The following is a 27,247-nucleotide window of genomic DNA, read 5'->3' on the forward strand; positions in this document are numbered from 1 at the left end:
TCGAACTAGGAGAGAGAAAAGCGAGAAACAGATGGCAGATTGGCAATGGTGCTACGAATTTGAGCTGGACAGAAAAACGAACTCAAGTTTATGGCGATCGGCGGAAATAAAAACATTAGCTCAATTCAGGGTCTGCAATAAAAGCAAACGGAACACACGCGACAGAAAACTGGAGATGCCGAACAGCATCCAGGCGTCTATGCTTACGCAGATCAGAATAATCGGTTCGGGACGATTACGAGTCAAATAGCTTGCGAAAACGACGATTTGAAACAAGTGCGTTGACTGCCTTCAATTCAAATACGACGAACCTTAATCGTCGAGAACAGATCCGAACGGCGAAACGAGTGTACTTCAATGTACAATGAAGAGACAATAGGATTTGGAAACCAGTGATCTTCAGAGCGGATTGAAATGAATACTCCGTGGTTGCGATCCTAGTTCGAATGGAACGAACTATTCATCGATCCGCGCTTCGAGCAATACCGAATTTGAAAGCTTCTTTTTTGGATCCATTGAACAGGATTGAAAAGAATTTCCCGTCTTCCGTGAATTTTGAAGAGAGAGCTGCGATTAAAGCCGTACCTGTCTGATTGCGGAGGACAATTGAGGCTCCAGCCGAGGAGGCAGCGAGATTCAAGTTTAGAACTCGATGAGATTCGTAGAGAGCTTAATTCATAATATAGGGTATAATAATATAGGATAAAATTCGTGTAGGGTGGCAGGGCCGGATTAAGGGGATGGCCACACATGGGCCGCGGCCCATGGCGGCATATTTAGGGGGCGGCAAATTTTGCAATTTTTTTTAAACGTAGGTATAAAAAAAACGGATTCAGAAAAAAAATTATCAATGAGAAAAGGGGACAAAATCTCACTTTCCTGAGAGTGCAGTAATTTCTAATTTTGTCGTTTTCCGGTGATACAAGAGACAGCATCTTTAATTAGTCGAGTTAAGAGAGGAACTAAACACGCAATTTGGCCTGGAGCTCAGCGCAGAGAGGAATGACTACGAGGACTTGAGATGAAAAGGAAAAGCCCTCGGCGCGGCGGTCGGCATGTAACACATATTAGCGCTTACAAGATTTCATGAATACCTCACGCATCGCGTCAAACACAGTGCGGTCAGGGGCGGTTGGCGTGAAACACATAGCGCCTACAAGACTGCAGGAATACTTCACGCATTGCGCCAAACACAGTGGGATTAGCGTGGCGCAGCGGCGGAAGTTAAAAATTATTAACCACATTTATGTTTGTTCTTTCATAATTTTTGGTTCATTTCTTATAAATGGAGGACCTTGTCCACACAGAGATAGGTTTACGGAACTTAACTTTCGCGCAAAGTTCCGTGAAATTTCGCTAATAGTGTTGACAGGGTTTTCGCAAAAAATGTATCCAACACGAGTAAGTAAACGCGTCTTATTGTGCACCCCTCCCCCTCCGGCACGTTCACTTGATAGTTTTTTTGATGTTTCAAAACGAATGAGAAGGGGGCGGCAAAATACAGGCGGCCCATGGGCGGCAAGTAGGTAAATCCGGCCCTGTAGGGTGGTTGCGTCTTTGACCTGATCGGCCATTTGAAGGCGCTTTCTCTGTAGTCCCATTTTATAAGTGCGTCAGAATAAATGCATGCTGAAGCTACACATGCAAAAGGTGCGGTCCTCATGAAAAAAAGCGAAGCAAACTACTACTACATCTCATCGAAGGTAATCTGCAAATCCTGCTTTAGGGCCCACATCAATGAAAAGTAAATACTGATTACAGGACTCAATCTTCTTCAGCTCTCTGATTCTCCAAGAAACTTTTCGATTAAAAACAGGCACAGGTGTGAGTGGTGCCATTCGGGAAGAAAACGATTAGTCGCCTAATTTTCAGACTCTAACAAGATTAATTATCATAGATGTAAAAATACAATCGCATAAAAAAACACATATTCAAAACTACTCAGCTGCTTCCCGGACAGCTCGAACTTGCATAAATATTGAAGTGCGAAAAAGACACCGAAAATCGTCATTCATCGTGAACTGTCGTTTTCCACGAACCTACCAGAGGTTTAACCAAACGGTCAACTTAGTGGGGGTGGGGCGGTTGTTTTTTTCCGTAAATACAGTTTTTCATGGAAACCGAAAGCTTACAGACCCCCTGGACCCCCCCCCCCCCCCGGTCTACGCCACTGCTTAGCCTCATGTGCAGGGGCTTAGGTCCTTTTCTTGGCTAAAAATTCGGAATACTGGGGTGTTTTACCTGATCGATGCGATACATGACAGGCAAGTTCGGCGACGGCAAGAACCCGGGAGGAATCAGCTTGAAGCCGAAAGAAGAGATTTCGCGGGGACGCGGCAGCACGGGGAGGCCGAGTCACGGTTTTTGAGCAAGACCTCAATCTCTCGAGTTTCGCTCTTGCTCTTGCTGCGAAGTCGTCGCCGTCGCAATCGGCATCGCCATCCTCATCCTCTTGCTCTGCCCCAACACGCAACGTTGACCACCGACGGAGATCCACCATTCACCGCCAGCTGACGAAAACTCAACATTCCAACTACGACCGAGCTAGCTTTTGATTACGGCCACGGTCCCCCGGTCCTCTACTCGGAGAGGACCCCTTTCTTCATTTCAAAACGTGACATATTTCGAGCAGCCGCTGGACCCAAGCATGGAGGACACTAGAGTACCTGTATGGCGAGAGTATGGACAGATCACTTCATGGAGGTCTTAGGGCCCAAAAGTGCAGCCATCTTCTAACCAACTTCTAACCCACAAAATTTCACTGCCAGTCTGTAGAATCTGCAGATTCTGATTCTACCCCAGATGGCCAAGAATGTACAGAAATGAGCGTTCATCCGCAAAAATGAGTAAATTTATGCAAAAACTGAGTCAAATACGTGCTTTATAAACAACGGTTCGTAACAATAGTAAATCGTTCTGGATAATTGAAATTCATAGGTTGGCTGCATTTCTGGGCCCTAACTTTATTCGCAGAAGCATCGGTGATGGCCTGATGAATTTTCGGAGTTTCACATCTGTCCATACTCTCGCTATACAGGTACTCTAGGGGACACTGCTGTGTTACCGACTTACCGATGAGAGCTGGGGCCGAAGTTTGACGGCTCTTTCACGCGGAGTGCAACCTCCATCGATGAGTTCAAACCGCATCACCGGCCAATCAAAAGCGCTAAGCCGGACTGGAGTACAGTCGAGACCCGTCCTAAGCATGCTTAAGTACGGTGGAAGGACCAACAAAATTCGGCCCCAGAGCAGTAAGTGCAAAAATGAAGTTTCAGAAAATAGTCCTGAGGGCGCCTGAGCGGAAAATGTTATTTAACAAATCCTTAATTTTTTTTTAACAATTCGAGCTCAGTCAAAATTCACGAAGCTGTAATATCGTAATTTTTTTTTTTTAGCTGTAATTTTTTTAATGTAGTTCACCTGCGATCGGTTTGTGTAAATCCTTAATTGTTCGATTATACTAACTGAAATTTAGGTTTGACGAAATGAGTGGTTGGCATAATATAGGACAACATGTTCGCCTTGATTTTGTGGGTATGCATTATGCAAATTCATCTTCTTGACGAAAGTCGAAATTTTTGAATTACGTGTTTTCACCCTCTTCAACTTTTCTACTCTGCGTTAAAGTCTGTGAGCCAGCTGAATTGAGTTAACATTCTCCTTCATGTCGTGGATATGCAATTTTATCTGCTCATAGGTCGAAATAGTTGTAGAACGCATTTTGTCCTATCCAACTTTCCTGGTTAGTTTTAGTTACTTAGTTATACAACGTTTCAACTTTCAAGGTCGTTACTGCTCTCTTTGGGAATACGGCCGGTACTGGACAGTACAATAAAACCTTACATATACACGACTTCGTAACTTGGATTGACCCGATGGACGATAATGTGAACTTGTTGGAAGGTATCGTCCAATTGAGGTGCGCCTTCAGTCTCACCGCATAGGCAACAAACATGATGGGGAGCGCGAATAATGGCCTATTCGAAGAACAAACAATATTGCAGCTTCATGAATTTTGATTGATCTCGAATTGTGAAGGAAACTTGATTACTGATCAATTCTTCAGTACCACGGCACTACGGCAGTGATCTTGGTGCATGAAAGCCACTTCGAGCAGTCAGCTGAGGGCGTTAATCAAACTGAATCTTGTTTACTATACGCACATTACTAAGAACGACGTCGTTTATTAACCATTATCGGGCAAAAACGATAATGATCCCGAGAAGTAACTTGCGGGTTACCAATAATGCGAAGTCCCTTGATATACTGTCTCTATCAATGTTGACTTAATTCAACACCTGGATTCTCGGTGCTATCTAACAAGTGGCTGTTTATCCTGACGGAATTAGGGCAATCGAAACAAGAATAGAGCAGATTACATGGGAGATTTTTAACGGTCTGCTAAATGGTTTTAAAAAGCATTTAGGTCAAACCTAAGCGTATAATTTGAAACGATGAAAAGCCGAAACATTTACACTGCACCTTTTTCTTCCGGGGAGAGTTGTTTTTTATTAATAACTTAAGTGAGTTTCACTGAAAAGAACCGAATGGCGTTCTTTCGAAAATGAGTCGCGAACGATTTTAAGCTTGACAAGTTTATTGTATTCTTCTGAAAACAATTTAAAGGCCACGAATAAGTTGTAGTTTTCCAAAGACAAATACAAGGTTCATTCGTGACTTTTAGTGTTACGGGAGCAGAACATTTAAAACCTCTTGTTGTAACTCAATGTGCCTTGGTTCCTTTCTATTGAACAAATCCAATGTTTGACTCGGTTGCGAAATTGCTTGCGCCTCAACGTTTTGTCGGCTCTGCAACTTGAGCTTGGGAAAAGTCGAAAGATTATTGTACACGGAGAAAAAAACATCGTGCGTGGGACCCGAACTTTAGGTCATATGGATCTCTAAAGCTTTCGGATCGAGCATCTGAACACTTTAGGTCTAGCTGTCGAGGTTCGAATCACAGATCTGAAACTTCAGTTCTTACATCTGAAGTACTTCAGATGTGAGAACCGAAGTACTTCAGAGGTAAGAACTGAAGTTTCAGATGTGTGATCCAAACCTCAGCAGCTGGACCTAATGTGTTCAGATGCTTAATCCGAAAGCTTCAGAGATCCATATGACCTAAACTTCGGGTCCCACGCACGCGAAGTTTTTTTCTCCGTGTGTCAGGCATTCAGAAAAAGAATCTCAATGAGAATTCTGGATTCTATTGCGGAAATGCTTTGCGCCTTCGAATTTTTTAGAGCAGCTCCAAGAGTGGCCAATTCGCCGGAACTCGCAAAAGCCCACCGAGCATCCGATTCGTCGACCCGGGCCATCCGCACGCAACACGGGCCAATGATTGGCTGATGACACACCACAGACCGCGACGGGGCATGCGCCGCACTTGGGCTCGTGTCTTTGAACTTGAGCTGCGCAGTGCGGTTTAAAAAAACCTATGTTCATGAGCACGGTGGATATGAAGGATGAATAAGGAAAACATAAGAAACACTGATTTTGAGTAATGCTAACTCTAACTCACAAGAGAAAAGCTGTCAACCTGATGTTTTACACTAGCCATTTAGCAATCATTGATCAAGAACTTTCGAGTAATAGGAAATCACAAAAATCACAGGGTACAGAATAGAAGCTGGTTGTAAGCGATTACTTGGAGCGTTAAAGTAGGTAATGAATATTGATAAGGTAACCATGTAAAATGTTACTCAGGGGCACAAGATGGTGAGTAAGGGTGGTATTTTTCATCATTCAATCTAAAGCCAAGACCGACAGTTTCTATTTACAAATTAACGATTAATAGAGAGAGGAATAAGTATCCTTATTAGCCTTGAAACTGTTTAGCGCAGTCGCTCAGGAAATCCCAAATCATAGAAGAAAAGCGTTTAAAGAATTTCTCCGGTTGAGCACATATTTTGGTGCATTGATGTATCTCTCTGTAGTTCTAAGCACAAAACATTGAATTTTCATGGGTATAAGAGAGTTTTAGATGAAATAGGAAAATTATCAAGTAAATCATGGTACCCAGGCAATCTAGCGTATCATGCATCCATCAACATCTTGCCCTGGTATTTAACATTCTCAGAGGTGGACAAGGGAAAAGCGAAGTAAAATTTCGTTTGAAAAGATTATAAAATGAAAACTTCTAGACAACTAGGAAATGGAAAAAGCACAAAGTAATCTTACTTTGAAAACAAACAATCAAAGAGATTAAGGTCTCGGTCGACATTGTGGGCAAGTGCACTTAGGAGCTAGAGTAGCTTCAAAACTTCACGGCATCACAAAACCAATTAGGTTCGAACATGTTCAAGATAAATATATCCTTGATTGTAATTATATTTAACGAATAAACATGCTAAAAACTACCGATATTATGTATTGTGAGGGATCTGAGTGATATGAACTTGGTAATGGCCGGAACTTCGGTTTGGTACGATCGCGGTTTTCCACACATAAGACACGATGTTAGGAAAAGTAATGTAACAAACTGTTGAATACTAGAGTAAACATGAGATAGGGTGAAATTAGAATTAAATGTTTAAAGTCAAAGAGATACAAGAAAGAATATTGGCATGTTTTGATGACGAAGACACTGATAACAATCCAGACCAACAACAACCTGCCTTACTTACTGTTCATAGCAAAAACATCAATTATTAAAGATAGCAGCACTATCAACCCAAGAAGCGGGAAAATAGAATAATCATTTAAATTAAAGCGGGGACTTTTAAATTGACGCACCCGAAAAAGGGTCCGAAACCTTTGTAGTTGATACCTCAACGCAACGGCCATTTTTGTAACAGCTCGGAATGATTTGCCGTGGATGATGGTGTAAACGAGATGAATCGTGCCGCTTACCAAACTTGTTTGGTGCGCGGCATAAACCAGTACGTGACGTCAGTTTATAACTAAAAAATTCTGGTACGCCGCACTAGATTCCAGGCTCATAGCTCCGCGATCCATTCATGGACCCCCCCCCCCCTTCCCGCCCCTCCCCCCGGGGAGACCCAGGTGCCCAATTCCGTGTGTACCATCTTGCGACGCATCTGCATGGCACCTGGTCGATCCCCCCCCCCCTCCTTTGTTTTCGGTCCCTGCTACAGACCCCATAATTTCGCTCTCTAATTACCTGCCCTACGACTACGGAACGCGTGAGAGAACCGAACCGTGGCGCAACTTGTGAAGGGGGGGGGGGGGGGTGACGTTGCGCGGAATTCTAGCGTTCTTCGGAATATCGTCCGAGTTGAAGGACACCGACCTCCGGGCCGAACATATGCGTCGCTAGAAAATTTTCCGGGGTCATGTGGACTACGACCACTCAAAAAAATGCGCGATTCTTTTCAGCAGAATAAAGCCGGAATTGTTCAGCCGGAGTAAACTGCTGTGCTAAGGAAAAACGCCGTATGAGCCTTCAGGCGTTGCCAAATTTCTCCTGGCAAATCACTAATTTTCAAGAAATTTATTAAATATTTTTCTACCAATTTCTGAGATAATTTTGTTTGTGATTTAATCTAAAACTTCTGAAAATTTCAAAGAAAAATATTCATATTTTCTGCAAAAATAAACATTTTATTGAAGGACATTTGGCAACTCTCGAATGTTCATACGGTGTTCTTTCTTAGCACAGCAGTAAAGCAGCCCTGCACATTACTTTTCACTGTCAGCAAGCGAGTGAAGCTTACTGGAATGATCTACATTAGTTGATCCAAAGGTACTGTGCTATTCCTTCTGTGATGCAGGTATCAAATGCAGTTTGTGTGTTACGATAGTGCTAGACTAGTAATTACCTTTGAACCAAGACCAAATATACTCCTCTAATTTAAGAACTGACTCGGTTACAGAGTTTTGAATAAGACGATTCACGCTGGTTCCTAAAGAATTTTCAGCATTTTTCAAGGTAAATGGCGATTCGGAAAAACGAAAGTTCCAGCGAAGAACGGATATCCAGGTTTCCTCGAGTACCTAAAAGAATTCTCACCCCGCGTATACTGCAATTTGATACCTATTGCCGTTTTCCTTCCAGAAAAAAGTAGTTATTTTGGGACAACCTATGTATCATATTAAATATACCCCTTTTCTGAAGAGTTTAGCAACCGCACCGAACTGCTCACAAGCAAAAAGTGGACAAAACATTCTTGGGTTTAAGTAGCTTTCTTCAGTGTTCCGATCTGCGGCAACCCTGCGACTTAGTTTGCGGGCGAAAAACGGACTAAAATTAAAACTATTCATAACCATTGTACCATTAAGGCACGCGGGCAGACAATAAATATGGGCACACAATGTAACCATAGGCGCGAGGTTAATAGGTTCTGGCGTCTCTTTTCTTAGGAGTTTTGTCGGAAAATGCCTGCAGGTGTGAGATGCGAGCGTCGACTAGAGAATCTCTTAGGTCGCAGGACGGATGTGAGAAGGAAAACAGGGGACTTTAGTTACGTCTTACATTTAATGTGGTTTTTATACCGTGCTATTCAAACTCTTGCTTTCAATGTAATTTTGGTGAATATTCTTCTTTCTCGAGCAAGACTGTCTACGAAATGCGGCGCGCCAGGAAAAAGATAAAAAAATTGATGGGAATAAAGCGCGAAAACAAGGTAGTCCCGGGTGTCTACTTAAACAAGTTGCCCAAAAATCGGTACTTTTACAGTGATTTTTCAACACATTCCCGAGAAATTCAGTACCTCCTCAACGGAAAAATTCAGTACTTCTTCAGTACCTCCATTTATGACTAAATTCAAAAAAATCCAAAAATTTGGATTTCTCTCTCAAATTGTGACAAAAATGAAAAATTCGGGACCTTTCAGCGGAATTTCCGCACATTTTCAGTACTTCCGGACCGCGTTTTCAACATCAGTACTGTTTCCGAATTTGTAAACACCCTGTAGTTTATATAAAATTAAAAAAAAAAAAAATCAGAATCTACGTGCTGTTGCTGCTATTTAAAAACGAGTAATCCTACTGCTACAAATTGGTCCAATAATATTGATATGGTGAAAATTGAGAGCAGATTCGACTCAAAACTACATCTTTACTTGAGAATTGAGTTACGATAATTAAAATTGACTTCAGATACACGTCACTGGGGAAAATGATAAATCAATATTGGAAATCGAACAATGAAAATTAGCGTTCAAGATGATTATTTCCGAGAGCAGAGATTCCTCTATTTGTCTGAAGCATGTAAGCTCGAAAAGGAAAGTGCAGCCACGGAGTGCGCGGCCGATTGCGGAGCTTGTAATGAGACGAGTTGAAGTGCGCGTAAGTGCGTCAAGGTACTTACTTACAACAGCACAGATCGAGTGTGTTGCAGAATCCATCTCCAAAAGTAGTAATCACAGGATGTCCTTAAAGTCCCACCACCAGGGACGCTATTAAGCAAAATATAAGGGGAAGAAGACCGAATTTTATTCATCTTTTTCAAGTTCGGTGGGGAACGCGACAGACAAAACTTCAAAGAATCTCCAAGTATGCACTAACAGCTATCAAAATCGCATTTAAAAAAGGTCACGTTAAGTTCTGAACCTCTGGCAAAGGTAAGAAATTAAGCACCTCGGTACACAACTATAACCTGATTTATAAGTAGTGGCTACACGCCGTTCGATGATTTTCGTCCATTGCGAAAGTTTCCAAAAATGCATCGTCAATTTTGATACATGACCGTCCGCACGTAAGAAGACCTTATCCTAGTCAAATTAAAGCTTTCGACAACTTTTTCTCGAAACTACCTATACTTCGTAATTGCAAACTTCTAACCGGCATACTTAGCTTTGGAGTAGTTCGGCGATTTCAAGTGTAGTTTTGTCTCGAAATGATGGAAAAACACCTCTCTATACAATGGTTTCCGTGGACCGTACACTGAAAAAAAAATTCTCGGCGTTTTTACCAAGGTCAGATGGTACCTTTACCATCTCACTTTTATTACCAATTATTGGTAATTTTACCAAGACATAGACTGGTAAGCTTACCTAAAAACCGGTATTTTTACTGTTTTTTACAGGTAAGAATACCACTTTTATTGGTAATCAATTCCCGGTAACTTTGCCATTTTATCTCGGTAATTCTACCACCGTCGATAAAAAATATTGGCGTTTTGACCAAGGTCCGGAAAAATTACCGAGAAAGTTCAATAATTTTAACTAGATTTCTCGGTAAAATTACCAATTCCATAAATGATAATTTGACAAAGAAAAAACTGGGATCAAATAGAACCCTGAATTCTTGGTAATTTTACCCTTTCCTCAGTATATACACCGAGATTTTTTTTTCAGTGTATGATTCCTTTTCTCGTGAACGGATCATCGTGTAACTTCATTTTTAGGGAAACTTGACACCTCCGTAAATAAGTGTTACGCACTTAATGGGAGAGGTTCGGACTTAAGGGACACCCTGTGAGTTTGCACAGCTGGTTGGCAGTATGTATTTACTCCTTCGCTCGCCGGCGCCCAGTCCTCGTTCCCGTCGCTTATGCCACTCCGGTCCCCGCTCCGACGTCATCATCGAGCATCGATAATTCGATATAAATCGATGAATTATCATTGGTAACATGTGAGGAGGTCATGTTATTGTTCGCACCCAATTCGAGAGAATCGAACTCTGTCACGATAGAGAATCCCAGTAGTGATGCCACGTCTGGGAGAGTCTACATACCATATTACCCTATTATCATCACGACAACTCAGCGGTGCCGATTTCAATTGGGATATCATAATTTTGTTTTGTTGAATTATTGATTAAAATAAAATTGATTGTTGGTTCGAACAATTAAAATTAAATTGCAAAATTTAGAGATTGAAACATTCTGAAAAAAGTACTCTACGACGCATGTGTGAACTGTCTCTTGAATTATACGAAGCTACCAAGGAAAAGTCAGTTGGAAAAATCATCGGGTATTGGTCGACATGTCGCAGGCAAACAGTAAAATCAGGCACTTTGTCAAATGCTCAGGCAAATAGTCAAATAGGTATTTATGCTAGGATTGAAATTCTGATTATTTCCCTATATTTGGACGGAATAATTTATTGATCCTGTCGGAAAGAATTCTCTGTAAAAAATGTGCATCACAGGAGGATGTAAGATGTGCATAACCTCAAATTTGCTTGCTGATAACCAGGGCCGGATTAAGGGCGTGGCCATATGGGCTGCGGCCCATGGCGGCAAATTTTGAAATTTTTTTTAAAAAAATCGAATTTTCAAAAACAAATTACATACGAGAAAAGGCGACAAAATCTCTCATTTCCTGAGAGTATAGTAATTTCTAATTTTGTCGTCTCTTAGTGATACAAGAGACAGCACCCTCAATAAGTCGAGTTACGAGAGAAACCAAGCACGCAATTTGGCCTAGAACGACGCGACTTAGAGAGAAATGATAACGAGGACTTGAGATGAAAAGGAGAAGCCCTCGACGCGGCGATCGGCATGTGGCACATATTAGCGCCTACAAGACTGCACGAATACTTCACGAATTCCATCAAACACAATGCGGTCATTGCGGTCAGCGTGAAACGGATAGCGCCTACAAGAATGCATGAATACTTCACGCATTGCGCCAAAAACAGTGCGGTCAGCGTGAAACGCACAGTGCCGACAAGATTGCGTGAATACTTCACGCATTGCGTCCAACACGGTGCGGTCTGCGCGGCGCGGCGGCGGAAGTCAAAAGCATTGAACCACATTTATGTTTGTTCTTTTATAATTTTTTCGTTCATTTCCTATGAATGGAAGGCCTTGTCCACACATAGATAGGTTTGCGGACCTTCAATTTCGCGCAAAGTTTCGTGAACTTTTGCTAGTAGTGTTGACAGGGCTTTCCCAAAAAATACGTTCAACACGAGTAAATGCGTTCTATGCACCCCTCTCCCGCTGGCACGTTTATTTGATTATTTTTATCGAGTTTCAAAACGAATGAGAAGGGGGCGGCAAAATATAGGCGGCCCATGCCCATGGGCGGCAAGTGGGTGAATCCGGCCCTGTGCGTGCAAACTGTTTCTTGAATTATACGAAGCTACCAAGGAAAGTTCAGTTGGAAAAATCAACGGGTATTGGTCGACATTTCGCAGGCAATAACAGTAAAATCAGGCATTTTGTCAAATGCTCAGGCAAATAGTCAAATATTTATGCTAGGATTGAAATTCTGATTATTTCCCTATATTTGGACAGAATAATTTATTGATCCTGTCAGGGAGAATTCTCTGTAAAAAATGTGCATCACAGGAGGATGTAAGATGTGTATAACCTCAAATTTGCTTGCTGATGACAGCATTTGGTTTGTTTATTTACGGCCGTAAGAACATCGTGTCAGCCTATTTTCTCGCGACCAATGAAAACCGGCACAGAAATGGCCATACTCTGTCTGGAGAGGTACTCCAATTTGAACGAAGAGAGTTCGTAAATTTGATGAGTTATTTTTCCCAAAGCATTGAAAACTCATGAGCTCATTACCATAAAACAAAATTTCGTACACTGTCAAAATGCGACTATCTGGCAGATAGTGGAGGCAGATAGTATCTGCCTCCACCTCGGCGTTTGAAAAGCGCCTAATTTGACTAAATACCCGCGACAGATAGACCATCACATCGACACGATAGCGAAACACCGAAATCCATAAACCGACAGAAGGGCGTATTGTGCTGGTTACACGCTCAAATTCCCATCAATTCCCGATCAAATGGTGACTGGTGCGCACCATCTACCATGAAATTTCTGCGTCCTGCACAAATTCGATGGTAGATGATGGAACTGTGGGGCTCATCCTTCATCTGATTTCCACACAACCGTGCTTATTTCATGCTTATTTCAATCAACACACTGTTTTAATTAATTTTACCCACCAATCTAGATAACTCTCGACCGCCATCTTGATCATCATTTTGATCGGAATTTGACGGAAATTTGAGCGTGTAACCAGGCCAAAATAGCTGAATTATCGTCGTAGTTCACGGCATTTTCATCAATCGGCGAAAGAACCTTGGCCATCCGGGTACGGTTTCCGAAACCCAATTTTGACCCAGTTAGCTAACGAGCAGGGAGTGCGCCGCGGTACCCGTTATCTCGTCTGGGAATGGATGGAAAACACGGCTGGCGCTCGTATCATTAACGCGATTGCGTCCGTAGCTCTGCTGTGATTTGTTAGTCAATTTCCCTGCTCGAGCTCGGCCGTGCCTGTTCGTGTTCGGGTCGTGCGGACACACCAACACGACGTGGTGACGTTGTTTCAGCGATGGCGCATCAACCAGCGGATTTGCACAATCCAATCCGGAGCTCTGATGACGTAAGCGCAAGACTCCATTTCCTCATGAGCCTCGGGATGCATGGGGTTATACGGACAACAGGGCTCACGCGGAGATGGGGGAAAGCCCTCCGCCCTCTGCCCTTACGCCAAAGAAGCGCGACGCATCGGCCCGCTAACACGGACCGAACTGAATCACTCTCCGCAAGGACTACGATTCTACACGACCAACACCGTCGTGCTATGGAAAAACGTCGCGTGATCATTCGGACGTTGCCGTATTTTTCTTGTGAAACACAATTTCCAGGAAATTTTTTTGATGAACGCCTGAGAATTTTGAGAGGATTATATTCGCAATTTTTTCCGGCGTACCAGAGTGTGCCTACCAGGGTGGCAAAATTTCATGGCAAAAAACAGGTGGCCCATGGGCGGCAAGTAGGTAAATCCGGCCCTGGTTCAGTCTCATGTTTCGCAAAATGTAAAAATTTGTTACTTCGCCATAATTTTATGTGTTTGGGTGCAGGTTATATACTCTAGTCCCCGAAAAACACGACATATTTCAGAATCTCGTGAAATTTCATGAAATATTTCACTGATATATCCAATAATTAATTTCATTAAGTTCCACGACACCCTGGTACCTACCTGCCTACCAGAAAATTAAAAGGAAAAAGATTGATCAAGTTTTCAAAATAAAATATTTCACATGAGGCAATTTGGCAACATTTGTAAGTTCATACGGCGTTTGTCCTTAGCTCGGTAGTACATGAGTCGCGTTTCCGAAGATGTGGTCGGAATGTCTCCATTTGACGGTTTCGAAAGGGATGCGGTATTACGGAGCTGCTGCTGTCCGGCAGAGAGACAAGAACGATGGCTGAAATCCAGGACCAGGGATCTCATTTGCATCTTTTTAACATCGTGACAGTCCACGGGGGAAGAGACCTTGGTCTACGGAGGTTAAAGTTTCAACTATGCAAAAAGGCTGGGCCACTTAAAAAGCCAAACCTCCGTAAAGAAATAGGAGCTCGACTCTTTCGCTGATGAAGGAATAGTCTCCCCTTCAATGCAACGTGTTTTGGGATATAGCGCTGAGGTGTGATAAGTCATCGTCCTTGTATCTCTATTTCCACACGCACCCCAGAAAGCGTAAAATAATACAAAGCACAGAGCTCACGTAGAAATTGAGATGTAACCAGGGCCGGATTTACCTACTTGCCGCCCATGGGCCGCCTGTATTTTGCCGCCCCCATCTCATTCGTTTTGAAACATCAATAAAAACCGTCAAGTGAACGTGCCGGAGGGATGCATAAGACGCGTTTACTCGTGTAGGATACATTTTTTGCGGAGGCCCTGTCAACACTCCCTACTAGCAAAAATTCACGGAACTTGGCGCGAAAGTTAAGTTCCATAAACCTGTCTCTGTGTGGACAATGCCTTCCACTAACAAGAAATGAACGAAAAAATTATGAAAGAACATAAATAAGGTTCAATAATTTTAACTTCCACCGCCGCGCCGTGCTGATCGCACTTTGTTTGGCGCAATGCGTGAAGTATTCCTACACTCCTGTAGGCGCTATGCCTTTCACGCCGACCGCTGCTGAACGCACTGTGTTTGACGCAATGCGTGAAGTATTCATGCAGTCTTGTAGGCGCTATGCGTTACACGGCGACCACTGCTGACCGCACTGTGTTTGATGCTATACGTGAAGTATTCATGCAGTATTCATGCAGGCGCTAATTTGTGTTACATGCCAACGCCGCGCCGAGGGCCTCTGCCTCTCTTTTTCATCTCAAGTCCTCGTCATCATTACTCTCTGCGCCGCGCCGCTCCAGGCCAAATTGCGTGTTTGGTTTCTCTTATAACTCGACTAATTAAAGGTGTTGTCTTTTGTATCACCGCAAAACGACAAAATTAGAAATTACGATACTCGCAGCAAATGCAAGATTTTGTCGCCTTTTCCCGTTTGCAATTTTATTTTTATACCTACATTTAAAAAACATTGAAAAATTTGCCGCCATGGGCCGCGGCCCATGTGGCCACCCCCTTGATCCGGCCCTGGATGTAACCCCATACGTCAGAGGAGCAACGAAATATCCCCACCGACCCGCACGGAGACACGGTCATCAAGAGCAAGTTCAGTGACTAAGGGGAAAGCACGCAAGGTAACTGGAGCGGCATCCGAACGAGGAATGACTTATAATCCGGAAAAAAGCGAGACGACGGAACCGAGGAATGTGGAACGGGATCACCGGCGAATTTAGGCAGGCAGTGAACCGAAATCCGACGGGGGAATAGGCGACCGTGAACCAGCGCGCCGGAATACCAAGGGAGCGTTGATCTCGCTCCGACGACGACGACGGCGGCGCGTCTCAACGTCGTCGTCGTGATCTCTTATAATAACCTGCTAAGCGAAAACCACGTAAGTCCTATGAAAAATCCACGGGAATCTGCGGTTGTTGCTTAGCGCGGCGGTGTATTACTTTCGCCAATTGCCCCGATGCCCCCAGCCTCGTCCATAAGCTTGGACTTTCTACACCTCTGACGGGCATGGTTGGGGGGGGGGGGGGGGGGGTTGGCAGCACTAGGGCTTAGGGCTCGCCCCCCCAAGCCACAGAAACGACGACGACTACCTGTGTCCCCCAACCCACGGGTGTCATTAGGGGACGGCACAGGGGATTTTTCCTCCTTCCCCCTTGACTTTAGAGTTGACTTCGTTAGAGAACAATTTTAGTACATTTTCATTAAATTTAGGCATGGTGTCTCGATAGCTGGTATTTCCCTGATTTTCTTCGATTTTTGGGAGGAAAACCCCTGATGACAAGCCAGGGTTTTCTCTCGTTTTCTTTTAGATTCCTTGAGAGATTTATCAAAGTTAAACGAAAATTTAAAGATTGTTTCATATTCAGATGCATCCTTTATCGTCGCATTAGGGTGTATCACCGAATTTTGGAACAGAATTGTTTCGGGAGAGGAAAAATAAGGAACTCCCGGGGTTTCAGACCGATTTTCAGGTGTCTTCCGCGACTCCTTGACTTTCTCGGAGATTTCGGATTCATCCTGGTTTTTTGAGGTCCTGGATCCATGGTTTTAGAGTTTCGGAGGCAATGGGATAAAAAAGAATAAGAATTGAGATGAAAAAGTTTCCTCACAATCTCTACGCTACGACACATTGGAAAAGTTTCCAGGCCCTCAGAACACCTACCATCGATTTTTCGAGGTTCTTAACAATCCCTATTGTTAGCTAAAACCAGTTAAGGTGATTCGATGGAGGCCATTTTTTGTGTCAAAACGATGTCCGATATATCGCATCGATTAGCTCCATTATTTAAGCTACTTGCCATTTGCTTCAAATTTTGAGATCGCACCTCTGTTGTCATGAGACTGAAGAACTCATGTACCTTTGACAAAGAAATTCAACGTATTAAATGCGTGCCTAGTTTTTTTAGAGAAAAAATATAGCATTCGATACTGATATCGAAACTGCACTCGAATGCGATATTTTCCCTCTAAAAAAACCACGCCTTTAGTACGTTGAATTTCTTTGTCAAATTTGGTACATGAGTTCTTCAGTCCCACGAAAACAGAAGTGCGATCTCAAAATTCGAAAAAAAATGACAAGCAGCTGAAATTATGGAACAAATCGATGCGATATATCGCACGTCGCTCTGACGCAAAAAATGGCCTCCATCGAATCACCTTGAGACTCAAATGTTTCCTACTGCAGAAAAATTCTGATCGGTGTGGGCCGAATTGGGTCTTGCGCCCTTCCTGGCAACAGAGGAAGATTAAATCCAACGCTACTTGCGCGAAATTCTCACGAACGACTCATTGCTTTTTGCTTCATTTAGCGCTCCTTGCCCTTCTCCCCTCTCCTCAAACTTTCTCTCATTTCATCGGCAAAACGTTCTCCTGCACCGACAAACATACCCACCGACGAACTTTAAACTAAGCATCCAAAATTTCGGTCGACACCTTCGGCCTTCCAAAGTTTCACACGACACGAGCAAGCGCTGGGACGGAACAGCAAAAGGAGGCCGGGCCGGTGTATTAACGTTCATTTGGACTACATTTAATCTTTATGAAGGCGCCACTATTTCTAGCTCACTTTTGAAACAACATATACGCCATTAGTTTCCCTACGCAGATATCTCCTTGAATGGACGAGCCAGAAATAATGGTTTTTCAATGGAGCATGGTTTCATTTGTGCTAAGAAAAAAACACCATTAGAAAATCAAGAACGAGAACGTGTAAATTTTGCCTGGGTAATTTTCCTTTAAAAAATATTTGAGACGATTTTCGAATATTTGTTCTGAAAACTTTTAGACACACTCAATTACATTCTGAATACAATTTTAGAGAAATTTCAAGGAAAAAAAGGAATGGAATTTTAGAAAAGTCATCGATGACCAAATTTGGAGCTTATTTTTGTTTGACTCCTCCTAAGTACCTCCTAGTAAAAAATGTTTCATGAAACAACTTTTCCAACTTCCTTGGAAAGCAGTCTTCAACAGAATTTTGTTTTATAAGGAATGAGGGAAAATAAGTAGTTAGGAGATTCGAAAAAAGGCTTCTTTCCACCTAACCTTCTTGCCATGAACGATAATTGATGAGTTCCATCTAGATAGCTATCTTGATGGAACTTCAACCTACCCAACAACTTTGCTTAGGGTCCATGTAAATGAGACACTTGGGTTATGATAGTACCTGAGAGTCACTCAGGTGATTTTTGGTACCAAATCGAAGAATTTTTACAAACTTACTTACATGCAAAGAAAGGAAAAGAGCCATACATGCTTTGACCAGGTGTGACTACTTGGTTGTTAGTCAACTTCAGAAGAAAACTTTCTAAAAGAGAAAAAAGAAAAAGATGCCTGAGTAAAATAGTAATGATGCCAAATAGTGTTATTAATAACCTGACTTAAAAGAGACTGATCCTTCCGACATTTTAAAAGGGAAGAAATAAAGAGTTTTGTTAAAAGACGAAATAGTTTATTTTATTCTCAGTTTTGATCAAAGCAATTAAAATAGAAGATCACAAGCCAAACTGCTAATACATGCAAATGGGAAACATGCGCAAAAAGCTATCAATTATTCAAGCAAACTAAACTACAGCGTAAAAACTAAGAGAGTAAAAAAGACAAGCCTAAAATATGAAATAAGCTGAACAAACACTAGGTACATCACTAAAAGATACAAGGAACAACGCAAAAAAAAAACTGGTTAAATGCATTGGGTAGATGGGAAAATAAGTACAGCATTTAAGAAAGTTAAAAACCTCTTTGAATGTTCTGAAGCAGAAGTGGCTAGCTAATTCATTCAAATGATAAATTTGATCCTCCACTACTTTTCATTTCAACTAATTCCACCCCCCCCCCCCCCATTTTTTAATCGATAAAAGAAGTGGATAGAATGCATTTGACACTGATCGAATTGAAAACTCCTTACCACCTACACAAATATACAATGTAACAAGGGGGCAATAAAGTAACTAGGCACTTGATAAAATTGAAATTTCTTTGGTTTCCAATTATGAAACTCATACTTCTAATAAATAAAATCTAGAAAAATCAGTCCCGCTTTTTTTGGTACTTATCTTTTTTGCAACTAAAATGATTTTCTATTGGTTCCTCAGCATCTCTGCAACTCAAGTTAAATGTTCCTACCATACATTCTGAAGTAGATTGCAGGACATATGATTCTAAATTTCCCATTTTTTCTAAATTCTAAGAGCACCTATAATCCACTCTGAACACTTGTGACTGAGAATTAGCACCATCCAAGACCTATGCTAAGAAATAAATACATAGTCAAAAATCTACCTACTGCAATCACATTTTCAAAGACTTCAATTTCCAGCAAGAAAAGGCAAATTTTTATTTGCACGCGGGACAGAGACACTAACAACAAGTTAATACTAAATTTAAACGAACACAATTTGAGAAGCAATTCAAGCCAAAATCATTGACGTAAATTATGCATCCATCTCTTCACTTCAAATACTTATTTTCAGCAAATATTGAGTTTTTTTTTCAACAAAACATACCTAACTAGATCCAGATAAATTGATGAAAAGTTCAAAATGAGGAGTGCATGATATAATCAAACAGTTTTTACTTATTAGGATTTGATTTTAACGTTCAATTAATCAAATGATACCAGAATTCAAAAGATGCATTAAGAATTTCCTGGAACTGTTCAAAACACAACATGGATTTGTTAAAGAAGATTTCTTTTCTCTACCCATGCAGAAACGTTTTGCTAAATAAATAGATTAATTGATTTGGACAAAAGTAGTAGATAATCAGCCATTAGGTACAGTAAGTCTCCACTCTTTTAAGAGTGAGATAAATACAAAGGTTCAGAAGATACTTCTTGATACTGTTTTTTTCAAAGTATTTAAATTCAATGATCTTGCCCTTTATCAATACTTTTCAACTCAGCCCTCGGGATAAATTTTTGTTCATTAGAAAGATAAATTTACAATCACTCCATGCAGGCTCTTTGCACATTGCCATTGTACGTTAAAAGTCATGGTTACGATTAAAGCTTGAAAGTAAAAGGACACTCACCGATACTGGGTGAAGACAGAGCTGATGCTGAGGCACTTGGTTGAATCCTACGTCGTGCTGTATCTCGTCGTGGCGGAGGTACAGCAGAGTTGGAGTTCCGTGACCCATATCCAGGGGGTCGATATCTTGCAGACTTAACACTGAACTGATGAACACTGTGCGCTTTGTAGATACTTGGACTTGCCGAATTTGATGAACCAGGTAAACGCGGGAGAGAATTAGTAGCCGCACATGAAGCTTGCACTATTCGTGGGAGCGTAGTGGACTTACCACTAGGAGTGAGCTCGTTACTTGAATCATCATCATCGGCTGACCCTCCGGAGGGTGTTGTTTCTGGCACCGAACTTCGCCGTTTCTTACTTGATGAATGCTTCAAGTTCCAGATTTTGTCTTCCACACTACCACCAATACTTCCACAAGACCTGACACGGTCCAGCTGCTCACGACTGCAGCTTTTCATTTGGAGATCACCAGCAGAACGTCTCTTTGCTGCCAATGCCAGGGCAGACGAAGACATGGAATCTGTGTTTCCTGTTGATGATAATCTTTGACGTGAGTCAGAAGAAGTCATAAGAGCTGACTCAAAACTTCCGCGCCAACTAAACCGTTCGTTGTCGCTGGTTTCTTGGCGGTTCTCATCTAGCAGTGGGTCATGGGACTTAGACCTTGGTAGAGCATAAAAGTCTTCGACTGATTCATCATCAGAGGTCACCATGGCCTGCTTTCTTCGATGGTAGCTACGATAAGTCTTTGGACTCGACTCATGAGAATCGTTACTCGAGACCTCATGCATGAGCGCAACAAGTCGACTACCAATGTGCTGCATAACTTTAGTGATTAATGGTGGGGATGAGTGAGATGAAGACGAGTCTGAGTTTTGAGAGTGTGCATCAATTCGGTTGAATGATGCAACCAATCGCTGGTAGACTAAATCTGTGTCATCTTTTTTCCTGCCTTCCAATAAAACAGGTCCAGCTCCTTCTTGTGCCGACTTATTGTTCATTTCTAAGTCGGAGCTTGTATAGTCTGATGAATCATACGAGTCGCTCCAGGTGTCTTCACTTGATAGGTATTCAACAATTTCTTTGACTTGATCATCACGGATGCCTGGGACTGTTTTCATGAGCCTTGTGAGTTCTGTTTCAAAGTGCAGGAGCTGCGGAGGTTTCTTTGGGGCCTTGACATTGGGAGTTTTGGGGCTGGCTGGAGCATTCGACGAAGTTTGCTTGGCTATCATAGTCTTGAAGAACTGCTTCATTTTCGACATCATGATATTTGTCTCCTCATCACTACTCCAATTGTTGAAACTGTCTTTCCTCATGAGCCCAGATCCGCACATTGAGGAGTTTGCAGGTGCTGTTCTGCTCATAATAGTTGGATCAGACTTGTTTTCCTGCACCGAGGAGTCACTTTCCAGATGGGGTTTCACTTCATCTTCTTTGGCAACGTTAGAAGAGATTTCATCTTCTTTGTGGTTGTTGGACAAAAGGTCATCACAGCTGCCCATAAACCCACTATCTCTACTCTGTTGTTTATTTCTGCTATCAGCGTTCAAAACATACAATTCCGCTTGCACTTTTTTTGTTTCTTCATCAATGCTGGCTTCATTATTTAATGGATGAGAATCATCCAGCTCCAAAAGCTCTAAGTTGGGTGTTGTAACTGAGGACCTCTTCTTCTTAATGATATTCTTATTGATTCGTTTGACGGTATCAAACCCGTCATTTTTATCGAACGACAATTCCTCAGCATCTGTTTCTGAGCTTGAGCTTTCTGAGTCAAGCAACATTTCCACTTGCTGTTCTGATTCCGTTAAATTATCCAATGAATTGGAATAAGACCGCCCAGTTCCTCGGGCCCGCACCAATTTCTTTCTGCGCTGCTCAGGCGAGGGTTTGCCTTCACTGTCGCTCCCCACACTCCCATCAGAATCTCTTCGATTCCCGATCAAACTTGATAGGAAGTATTTCTCTATCCGTGATGATGCAAGGTCAGCAGCATCAAGTGTTTTCTCATCATCGTTCTTGTTATTCCGAGTTGAGCAGCTGGCTTGCTCGATACTTTCAAAAGACTCTAGTCCCTCACTAAATATTGAACTAGTGTCAGATATGCTGTCCAAGTCACGAATATCTACATCAATGGATCCAATATCAAGCTTTTTTAGAGAGCCTGAGCTGTTTTCTAGCTGAGCATCAGATCCAATAAAACCAAAAAAGTAATTCTCTAAATTATTTTTCGTATTACTCATGGACTCTTCCACTTCACTAGCTTCTTCACAGCTTTCTTCTAGAATTGTATGAAGTGTGAAATCGATAGCTGAGCGATGGTAGCCTCGTAGTTCTTCCTCCGTGTGACCTTGGAAGTCTGAGATGTTTTTCATCAGACCAACATTCTTGTCATCATCATCATCATCATCATCATAGTGATCGTAATCATCATCAAAATTATCATTATCATCATCAAAGTTATCATCTTCATCATAATCACCTCGGTTAGTGTCACTATGATCAATTTCCTCTACCCACGAATCATCATCCGCTAACCCTTCTTCTAGACAAATCACAGCTGACAGCGTGTCACCACCAGTCACTACTTTAACTTCATCAGTATTAGTGTCACTTTCAGAATTGGATCGTGACACATGCGGTGTTTTTTCTACATCTTGTTCTGTGTTAAGAGTGAGTTTGAACTCTTCTTTCTTTTCAGCTTTATCTTGCACTAATTGAGTGTTACTATTTGTTACAATATTAACATTACTCTTGTCTTCTAACTCGGGTTCTATTCCAGCCTGATCACTTGTTATCATGATAAGACTTGTGAACCGACCACTTGGGCTGTCACCGATATTTTCATCCGATATATTACAGTCATCAGGATCAGCCCTTTTTTGGTCTTTGATTGGGGTTGAGCTTTTCGGCTCTTTATCACAGATACTTTCGTCCGAGGACGGTTCAGTTTTAGCATCTAAAACTGGCGAGAGTCTCCTCATCTCTGCTTCTGAGTCCCTTTCCATTTTCAGATCCTCTGCAGTGGGTATCAACTCCATCGATTCTGTGCCAGAAAACTCATCTGATGACGAGGATGATGTTGCGCAAATTTTACTTGAAGTATTTCTAGAGACCAATTCAGATTTTGACTCTGATTCATCACTTTTTGACAACTTTTCTGTCATTCCAGCCACAAAGCTCTTTTCAATTTTTTTCGCTACTGTCATTTTCCCATTGCTATCAGCGGCTGACTGATCCACTTGGTTGAATTTATCCAACCGTGCAGATATTTTCGGGGATATTTTCGATCTACTTTTTACTTTGTTGTTTATTGAACTAGGTGGCATCTGGGTTTGTTCTGGTGGGTTCAAAGAGTCCTGACTTAGTTCAGTGACATTCGAAACATCTGACATCAAAGTTTCATTACCAGGACTAGCATCTAAATTACTCAGGGAGACTAAATCATGGGTCTTCTCCTCTTCGATGTCATCCTCTGCCGAAGACTCTGAATCTTCAGAATCCGCCGACTTGTGGAGGTTGTATATTCGTTGCACCGAATTCTCTTCGTTGTCAGAAGCATCCGAGTCAGAGACCGAAAACTCCGAGGTGAGCTGCTTGTTTATAATATTGTTCAAGCTGACCGGGTCAGGGCTGTGATCGGCAGCATCCTCGATGACCTGGTACTTCTTGAGGACTATCTCCCCGGCATCGTCCGTCTGGTCCTCCGCGACCGGCTTCTTGGAGAGGATCTCCCCGACGGAGCGGAGCTCGCTGAGCGGGAGGGTGGCGAACTTCTTCCTCGACGCGTCGTGTTCGGGGCACACGTCCGGCAAATCCATCTCGTCACTCACGGGGGGCGCATCTCCGCCGCTCACCCCTTCATCGCACTGCACTGCACTTTGCGCGGGGGCCCCGCTAGAGGGCGCTGGCGACCCCGTCACCGCACCGAACCCGCGGACGTACTCGCTCCAGTTCTGCTGGAAGAGGGTGCGAAGCGCGGGCGACACGCCGTGCTCGACGCGGATCGTCAACTCGGGGTTCCACGGCACTGGCACTAGGATGGGGATCGGGATCGGAACGGGCACTACGAGCGGCTGCACGGGCGACGCGCAAGAGAGGAGACTCGAAACGAAACTGAACTCCGGCGCGGTGGCGGGAAACGCGGCGCGCTCCGCGACGGTGCTGGCGCGATCTGGCGCGGCGGCCGAGAAGGAACCGATGGCGCTCCCCGGCGGCGGGTCCTCGAAATAGTCCCAGTCGCCGTCCTCCAGGGAGGGGTGGACCAGGGAAGAGGTGGAGGACTTCTCGTCTTCGGAGGCGGACCCGTAGGGCAGCTCCTCGCGCGACGAGGAGTCCGAGGAGCTTATGAAGACGAGGCGGTAGTCGTCCGAGTCCGGGAATAACACCTGGGCCACCGGATCTAGTGTTGCGTCACCTTCCTCCGGGTGTTTGAAGCGCCGACTACGCGGAGGCGTCACACCTGTAATCAAAACACAATGAATGAGACAACGCCACTGTCGCAACAAACATAAAAACATAGAAATGAGACAGTCCATAAGCGTATTTTATTCAAAGCTCAATTAATTTTTTTTCTTTCAAAATGCACTTGGTTCCTACATGCAAGGGTTTCCAAATTTTCCTCGATTTTGAACATTCTTCTTTTTGCTGACTTGTCTCTTAATTTTTTTTTGTTTTTCCCCGACTCAAAATTTTCAGATTAAAAAAAATAAAATTTATTTTTTCAGTTAAAAAATAATCTATACCTACTTCATTGATACTTTAGAATTATACTCAATACTTTAACTTGAGCCCTATTTCTCTATGGACATTGAGACAAAGATCAATGCATTTTGACAGAAAAGCTTTCCAGAAACACCTAAGCAGTTATCCTCTAGAGTGCCTATAGCGAGAGTATGGACAGATCGCTTCATGGAGGGCTTAGGGGCCGAAAGTGCAGCCAACCCTCTGACCAACACAGAAAGAAATTATATGTTGATTTAGCATTTATACTGTTTAAAAAGATGGCCGACAAGTTTCAAATGCTGATTTTACATTTTAACAAATGCTAACGTAACTACTCCTACTGCAAAACGTACAAATTAAAATGTTATGTTAGCATTTTTGTATTGTAAAATCAGCATTTGAAACTTGTCGGACATCTTTTTAACAGTATAAATGCTAAATCAACATTTAATTTTTTTCCGTGAACTTCTAACGCTCAAAATTTCACTGCCAGTCTGCAGATTCCAATTCTAACCAAGATGGCTAAGAATGTACTTAAATGAGCATTCTTCCGCAAAAATAAGTAAATTTATGCAAAAACTAAGTCAAATACATACTATAGAAACGATGGTTCGTAACAATTGTATTAGTAAATTGCTCTGGATAATTGAATTCATAGGTTGACTGCATTTCCGGGCGCTAACTTTATGCACGGAGGCATCGGTGAAGGCCTGATGGATTTTCGGAGTTTCACATCTGTCTATACTCTCGCTATACAGGTACTCTATTGTCCTCTACCAACAGTATGGAACGTTAAAATTCATGAAGGTGGTGATGTGTTCAAAACTTTTGAACTCCAAAATTCTAATTTAAGATTTGATTGAATTTTTCAACATTAGAGTCAAGAGAGTTTAAGGGACTTACTTTCCCAGAGATGCAGAAATTTCTTAACATCAAGACTAGCAAATAGCACAAAAGTGAGTTTGAAAAAAGGGTTTGGAAAATGAAAGGGCCATAAAAGGGCAGTTTGACTATGGTAAAATTAGTTGATATCAGGGAGAAAATCAAACCCTCTCTGAAAAAGTGTGGTATCTTTAGGCCAGAAAAAAAAGGAAGCGTTTTATTAGAGGGACGAGAAGTTTTACTTAAATGCATCTCATATGATAAAAAAAAAAATTCTTGACTGCAAATGCTGCACTCACTATACAAGCCGTCCAAATTGTCATGTTTTGACTTTCAAGATTTGCAAAAGACTTTTTTACTATGGTGTGTACATCACAGCTCAACTCAGTAGAGCCTTCTGATTTTTCTCTCTATAAGTATAAGTGATCTTGAGAATCAATGTGTGGAAGGATGGAAGAAAAAATTGTGGAAAAACAATAATTTGAGAAAATGAAACCCAACACAAAAATTTTGGACAGAAGATGAGGATTGAGCTATCTTCCTAACGAAAATGAGCAACACAGGCTACCACAGAGCTACTTTGCAAGTCCTAAAAGGAAGAGATTTAATGCACAAACAAAGTCGTGCATCTGTCACCAAAGTAAAGTTGTTCTTTCTGAATTTAAAAAAAACTATTGACCACCCAGATTATATTCAGAGGCTTCACAGGTACTAAAGACAAAAACTTATACAACTCCAAAAATCATCTCGAGCACAATTGAATCATAATAAATCAAATGATCTCAGACCTTGCGGTTCGACCTAGCTTGATCTAATTTCCAGGTAGTATTTTCAACCTTCGGTTGAGTCTAACTTGTTAGAAATTTTACATAAATAGACACTTTAGAGCGATAATTCTGTGCTCTTGAGCAAATCATCTCAATCAGCAGATGTCTCTAAAAATTTAAACCAACTCTTCAATAAAAGCAGTGTAACATTACTGAGAGGTTGATTTTAGGTCTCAGTAAACTTGAACGCATAGTGACGGCTTTGTCAAGTTCATCAGTTTTGAGACAAAACCAGTTCCTCCGTAAAAATGCTGATCATTTCTTGCAATCTGCTGTTCACGTCTCATAGCTCCTAGTTTTGATTTGTCTCACCGACATTTTTGAAAAGTGTCTGGCTTGCTCTACTTTTCATACTGACAAACACAGAAAGGAGACTTAAAAAGAGTTTGCCAGATGGCTCAATGTTCCCAAAATTTAGCTCATGTTTGATGTACTCTAATGATCACGATTTTTTGCACGCCTGCAAATGCAGGGTGGCAAGTCAAATTCTATTTCAAAATTCCCTTACTATTCCCTGACTTACGGATAGAATTCCCTGACCTTTGGTAATTATCGCAAACCATCAAATCAAACACATTTTTTTCATGGAAAACAGTATTTGCTTGCTGGATAGTTTTAGTGTATCGAAAAGGTTTTTTTGGTGAATTGAGCATGAAATACAACTCTTGATCGGCTTCGATAAAGAAGAGGCAACCATTTCAAAGCCTCAAAATTCAAAGCCAACTGAGTCTATTCCTGAGAAGGCTTTGAGGATGAATGATGAAGGAAGAAAAGGCAAATATTAAATTATTCCTCTTTTGTTGTTTAAAATAAAGAAGGAATTCGGGAACTCAGGAATCGTGGAAGTAAACTTTGGTCTGAAAAGTAATTAGTTTTTTTGAAATGGGAAAATTGCTTTGCATATAGTGCGAAGAAAAATTGGATGGAAACGGCCGATCTTCACACTATTGCAGAATGGTCACATCGTAGCGCTCATCACAGTATGCAATCGTTCATACGCAAAAATTCCCTGACCGGGTAC

At 42.1% G+C, this 27,247-nt stretch overlaps 1 protein-coding gene across 5 annotated transcripts in view; it reads right to left on the reverse strand.

Moving 5' to 3' along the window:
* btsz (bitesize) overlaps nt 1–27,247 on the reverse strand; it is a 117,857-nt gene that overhangs the window by 57,304 nt on the left and 33,306 nt on the right. For 4 of the 5 annotated variants that reach the window (XR_002008759.2, XM_019042421.2, XM_019042422.2 and 1 more), the window contains exons 7-8: nt 19,788–24,254; nt 17,983–18,063 (exon numbers count right to left, since the gene is read on the reverse strand). Coding sequence is in view for 4 of the 5 variants with exons in the window: in XM_019042421.2 (XP_018897966.2) it covers nt 17,983–18,063; nt 19,788–24,254 (4,548 nt within the window). In the remaining variant the exon portion in view is untranslated. The remainder of the gene's footprint in view (nt 1–17,982; nt 18,064–19,787; nt 24,255–27,247) is intronic. The other variant, XM_019042423.2, reaches the window with a different exon arrangement.

Source organism: Bemisia tabaci, chromosome 3 (genome assembly GCF_918797505.1).
Source record: "Bemisia tabaci chromosome 3, PGI_BMITA_v3".
Lineage (NCBI taxonomy): Eukaryota > Metazoa > Arthropoda > Insecta > Hemiptera > Aleyrodidae > Bemisia > Bemisia tabaci.